At 47.5% G+C, this 5,648-nt stretch overlaps 1 protein-coding gene across 1 annotated transcript in view; it reads left to right on the forward strand.

Annotated features, from left to right (window-relative positions):
- Window positions 1-5,521, forward strand: part of zmp:0000000529 (WD repeat-containing protein 20) — a 9,247-nt gene extending 3,726 nt beyond the window's left edge. The window contains exons 2-4 of the mRNA XM_032506598.1: window positions 422-604; window positions 1,284-2,693; window positions 4,568-5,521. Of these exons, the coding sequence (XP_032362489.1) occupies window positions 422-604; window positions 1,284-2,693; window positions 4,568-4,615 (1,641 nt within the window). The 3' untranslated portion in view covers window positions 4,616-5,521. The remainder of the gene's footprint in view (window positions 1-421; window positions 605-1,283; window positions 2,694-4,567) is intronic.
- Window positions 5,522-5,648: the final 127 nt, after the last annotated feature.

Raw genomic sequence — 5,648 nt, forward strand, 5'->3', positions numbered from 1 at the left:
GGGAGAAACCTCAGCGGTCTCTGAGTCATGTTTGATGGATTTCTCCCTGGATGGTTGTTGAATAATGGCGGACACAGCAGCTCGTAAAAAAGAAAAAAAACTTTGCTCCTTCATTTTGACACCAAAAGCTGTTGTTTACTATTTGAAAAAAATGTTTTGCTAACTTTGGTGTAGCTGTGGAAATATTTCAAAGGAATTTTTTTTGTGTCATCTACTCTTGATGATCACTTGTCAAAATAGAAATCACCGAATGATAAATTGTCCCAGAAATGTAAGATACATTGTCAGCAGGTGTAAGTAACTGTGATAAATTGGTGTGTGGACTCTTGCTTTTAAATGGATCCCAAATGAAACCCCTTCGAGGACCTTCTGAACGTCCCCAGAACCCACTTTGTGATAACTTGACTCTTCTGATCTGCAGGCTGTGGACCTCAGTAAGCCGATAGACAAGAGGATCTACAAGGGGACTCAGCCAACGTGTCACGACTTCAACCAGCACTCTGCCACAGCGGAGAGTGTAGCTCTCATCGTGGGATTCTCAGCCGGACAGGTCCAGTATCTCGACCCCATCAAGAAGGAGACCAGTAAACTCTTCAATGAGGAGGTATTGTATTTGTCTGTTTTTCTCCTTGTGCTGTTAAAGTAGCGGGGGGTTACAGCTCTGTGTGTTGTCGTGATTAAAACCTGCTGCTACAGTGCAACAGAAGTCATTTGTCCTTCTTGTATTGATTTTCTTTTATGCCCTAGTTTGGATGCTGTGATGTAGCCTAGAAGTCTTCAGCTTTTATCCCTTTAACAATCACTTACTCCGTCTCCTGAACTGCTTCTTTATTTTTAATGGGATTCTCTTTAATGGGATTCCCAATTCAATTTAGGAGATTAAAGGCGTATGTGTGCACGACTGTGTGCAGATAGACTTTGTGTTTAGGTGTCTCCTGAATCTTTTTACCTCCTGTGGGATTTTCTTTTGTTCCTCATCTTCCATCCCCTGGTCTGTCTCTGTTGGTCTCTGCCTGTCTCTGCCTGTCTCTGCTATTTCTTGATCTCTGCAAACCTCTCTCCCCATGTTTCCTTCTCATTTTGCTTCTCTCACATTTTACCAGCAATGAGGTGACATAGTGTCCACATCAAAGCACAAAAAGTGTTTGTAATATTTTGCTTTTTACTCTTTTCTTCCCATTCCTCCTCTCTTTTATCACCTCTTCCATTGTTCCCTCTTTCCTATTTTTCTCGAAATCCTCTCTCCTTATCGTTCCTCTGTACACCTCCTTCCTGTTTTCCAGAGGTTGATAGACAAATCCAAGGTGACGTGTCTAAAATGGCTTCCCAAGTCTGAGAACCTGTTCCTGGCCTCCCATGCCAGCGGCCACCTCTACCTCTACAACGTGGACCACCCATGTGGCACCACGGCCCCGCAGTACTCTCTGCTGCGCCAGGGAGAAGGCTTCACCGTCTACGCCTGCAAGACCAAGACGCCGCGCAACCCGTTGTTACGATGGGCCGTGGGCGACGGGGGCCTCAACGAGTTTGCGTTCTCCCCGGATGGCGTGCATGTGGCGTGCGTGGGTCAGGACGGCTGCCTGCGTGTCTTCCACTTTGACTCGATGGAGCTGCAGGGGGTGATGAAGAGCTACTTCGGCGGGCTGCTGTGCGTCTCGTGGAGCCCCGATGGGAAATACCTCGCCACCGGCGGGGAGGACGACCTGGTTACTGTCTGGTCATTTGCAGAAAGCCGTGTGGTTGCAAGAGGCCATGGCCACAAGTCCTGGGTCAATGTGGTGGCGTTTGACCCCTTCACGACTTCCCTAGAGGATGAGGAGCCGATGGAGCTTAGCGGCAGCGAGGAGGACCTCCACCAGGGAGCACCAAATAACTCCATGCACTTCGGCCGGGTCCGAACGAGTAGCACGTTGTCGCGTCTTTCTCGGCACAGCTCTAAAGGTGGCGGTTCGGCGTCGGTCACGTACCGGTTTGGCTCGGTGGGCCAGGACACCCAGTTCTGTCTGTGGGACTTGACGGATGACGTCTTATACCCACGCCTGCCGCTGTCCCGTGCTTTTACTAACACTTTTGGGCCCTCGCTGTCCAACTCAGGCAGCGGGGGGGTCAACAGTACCTCAGTTGGGGGAGGAGGTGCAACGGTTGAGGGGCACCATCATCCGCCTAACACTAACACCGGCACCGCCAACCCGCCGACCCTCCCCTTACCCCTTCCTCGCTCCCTCTCCCGCTCCAACTCTCTGCCCCACCCTGCCGTGGCAAACGTCTCCAAGGGCCAGGGCGCCTCGGAGGGCGGGGGAGGAGGCGGGGGAGGCGGAGGGAGCACCGGAGGAGGAAACAGTACCCCGTTCAGCATCGGCCGCTTCGCCACGCTGTCGCTCCAGGAGCGCAAGTCGGACAAGTCCGGGTGCAGCAGCGGGGTGGAGAAAGAGCACAAGAGGTACCACAGCCTGGGCAACATCAGCAAAAGCAACGATAAGATCAACGTGGCGCCGAGGAGCAACCGGCTGGACGCCGCCAAGGTCCTGGGCACCACGCTGTGCCCGCGCATGCACGAGGTGCCGCTGCTGGAGCCGCTGGTGTGCAAGAAGATTGCACATGAGAGGCTGACAGTCCTGGTGTTCATGGACGACTGCATCATCACCGCCTGCCAAGAGGGGCTCATCTGCACCTGGGCGCGGCCGGGGAAGGCGGTAAGTCATCAGTTAACCCTCTCAGCAGAAAACACATCCATGCTTTAGCTACAACTAACATTGATTTATTATTATGATTAAAGTCATGGATAAAGAATAATGGTGTTTTTTGATTGGTTTTTATTTATCGTGGACGTCTATGCAGCAGGATGGCGCAAAGATTTTTGAAATTGGCGCTACATGGCCAGAAAAAACTGAGAAAATGGGCCCGTGGTATCTCCTGTTCACTTCCTCTTTACAAGATGTTGTATTTCAGCATTTCAGGCAAGAAGCAGGCAACACCGTAACCAAATCTTGGTGCACATTTGATCAGCAATTCTAGTCCCGGGCGGCTGTGGTCAGTGGTAGAGCGGTTGCCTGCCAATTGGAGGGTTGGTGGTCAATCCCCGCCACTGCAGTCATTGCGAAGTGTCCTGGGCAAGACACTGAACCCCGAGTTGCCCCCGGTGCTGCGCATCGGAGTGTGAATGTGGTGTGAGGGTTTATCTGATGGAGCAGGTGGCACCTTGTACGGCACCCGGCCACAGTGTATGAATGTGTGTGTGAATGGTGAATGTTTCCTGTAGATGTAAAGCGCTTTGAGCAGTTGTTAAGACTGGAAAAAGCGCTATATAAATACGCACATTTACATTTAGTTTACAATTGAATCGGAGTTCAGTCTGAGTTTGACAAGGAGAGAGCGGGGCGGCTTTCTCTTGATTCACTTCTATACTGTTTGTGTCCGTGTGCAACAATTCAATCTGTAGTTGGAGCAACAGCCCTCAGAGTCACCCTGTGTTCTTCTGCTGGCCTGTGAGTAAGGAGATCTGGGCACTGGTAAGATGGAGGGACCTTTTAACGTAGTTGATTTACCCATACCAGCATTATGATATGAAGTTGGTTGAATGTCGGCAAAGTATCCCTTTAAATGTCAGTTAAAACCGAAAATCAGCCCATCTGTCTGTTGAGGAGTTAAAACATGATGATGGAGAGAAGACGAACAGAAACAAGATGATGACGGCTAAAATGTCCATTAGAGTTTGATGTATCGGTGAAGGGGCGATTGATATATTTTTTTCTGAAATTATTTTCTACCTTTCAGGATTCTCATCTTCATATTTAGTTCCTGTTTAAATAAGCGGTGTGGTTTTACTTCCATAAGGTAGGGGTGGGGGGTGAAATCGATACAGCATAGTATCACAATATTTTCCGTGGCAATACTGTATTGATTTGCAGACGCCAAGTATCGACCTATTAGTACGTGTTGGTCAGTTTGTCTGCTTGACAATCCCATTTTGCAGCAATAAAGGTGAAGGGAGATGAACAAACAGAGAAATGTATATTTTTAGATAAAACTGATGTTGACAAAATTTCCTTTTGTGAACATACACAACTTGGAAATAGGGAAAAATTTGAATTTGTAAAAAAGTAATACATTTCAATATATCGCAGAATATTGCAATTAGTTTAAAATCGCAATAATATGGTATCTTGACATAAGTATCGTGATGATATCGTGTCGTGGGATCACTGGTGATTCCCACCCCTACTATCGGGACGTTCATCATGATGCTAATGTAATGGGAATGGTATTTAGCCTTAAGCCTACTCGCTGTTGTAAGTATAATATAATAATAATAATAATAATAACTTAGGTTAGTTCACTTCTATTCCTTCATTGCAAGTCAGTAATCAGTTTGTTTTGAGTAGATAGATCAGCTGGTGGATATTTCAGACTGCGAGAAATGACTCAACAGTTGGAGATGATTTTGTCTTTCTTCTCCGGCGCAAAGTTGGCTTTTTATCTTCCTGCACTTTAAAGTGGAGTACAGATTTTCTGGGTCTGATTGTCTCTAGTGTCTAACTTTTCTTTTATGTTTTGTCTCTCTGATCAGAACTTGACAGCACAGAACGGGAACTCTCCGAGCGGCACGGTGGTATAGCTGAAGGAGAAGCTTTGCACTCATCCCTCTCTCCATCCATCTCTCCACCGATCCCCAAAAATGTCAAACTAGGGGACAACAATGAGACACCCCACCCACCCCTGCAGTATTAAACCGCCAGCATAACTCGCCAGTATAACCCTCTATACCCGACACGAGTCAAACCCTCTTCCCTACGGATTTCACTCACACGTCAGCCAGTTGGGGGGGGGGAAACACTTCCTGAATCTTCAAACTTTAGGGAGGGTTTCTCACCTTGTGCAGCTTGGGAAGTGTATCCCTGGTGCTTCAGCCCCCCCCCACCTTCACCTCACCTCTCCGTTATTCTCTGCAGAAAGACTGCATCAAACAAACGGAGATGGTTTTTCCTCCTGGTCTGCAGCCCTGAAGCATCAAGGAGCGAGGCTCCATCCGTCTCACATCCGATCCCTCCCGTCTCCCATTCATGCAAAAGCCACGGCTCATTATATTTAAGTTATTTATTTTATCACAAGACTGTGTAATAATTTATAATGTAAATACTGAAAATACTTTATGAATACGAAAAAGGACAAACGTGTATGGGAATATTGACTCGACCACAAGGAAGGAAAAAAACAGGAAAGATGAAGAATATTAATATATGAAGATCCTTCTATTGTACATAGCAACCACAGTTAAAAAGAAAAGAAAAGTGAAGGTCTGCTACTTTAGGGAACATGAAGTTGTCAATGCGTTTTTATTTAGTGTGAGTTCTCCAGTTTGTCCCTGAAATCAAGCTGATGGAAGCATTTTGGGGTCCAGAGGGACTCCTTTAGGGAGACGAGTCGAGCACAGAGAGGCTGCTAGCTGAACAGCTGACTGACCGAGTGAATAGGTCTGAATGATACTAGTTCTCCAGGACAAACAGCATCTTAATCAATAACACACACACACACACACACACACTCTGTTGCACATTCCCTACGTAAAGCAGGCTCACACACGCACACACTATTGCACATTCCCTACGTAAAGTGGCTCTCTCACACACACACACACACACACACACACA

This window comes from Etheostoma spectabile, chromosome 3 (assembly GCF_008692095.1).
Source record: "Etheostoma spectabile isolate EspeVRDwgs_2016 chromosome 3, UIUC_Espe_1.0, whole genome shotgun sequence".
In the NCBI taxonomy this organism is placed as follows: Eukaryota; Metazoa; Chordata; class Actinopteri; order Perciformes; family Percidae; genus Etheostoma; species Etheostoma spectabile.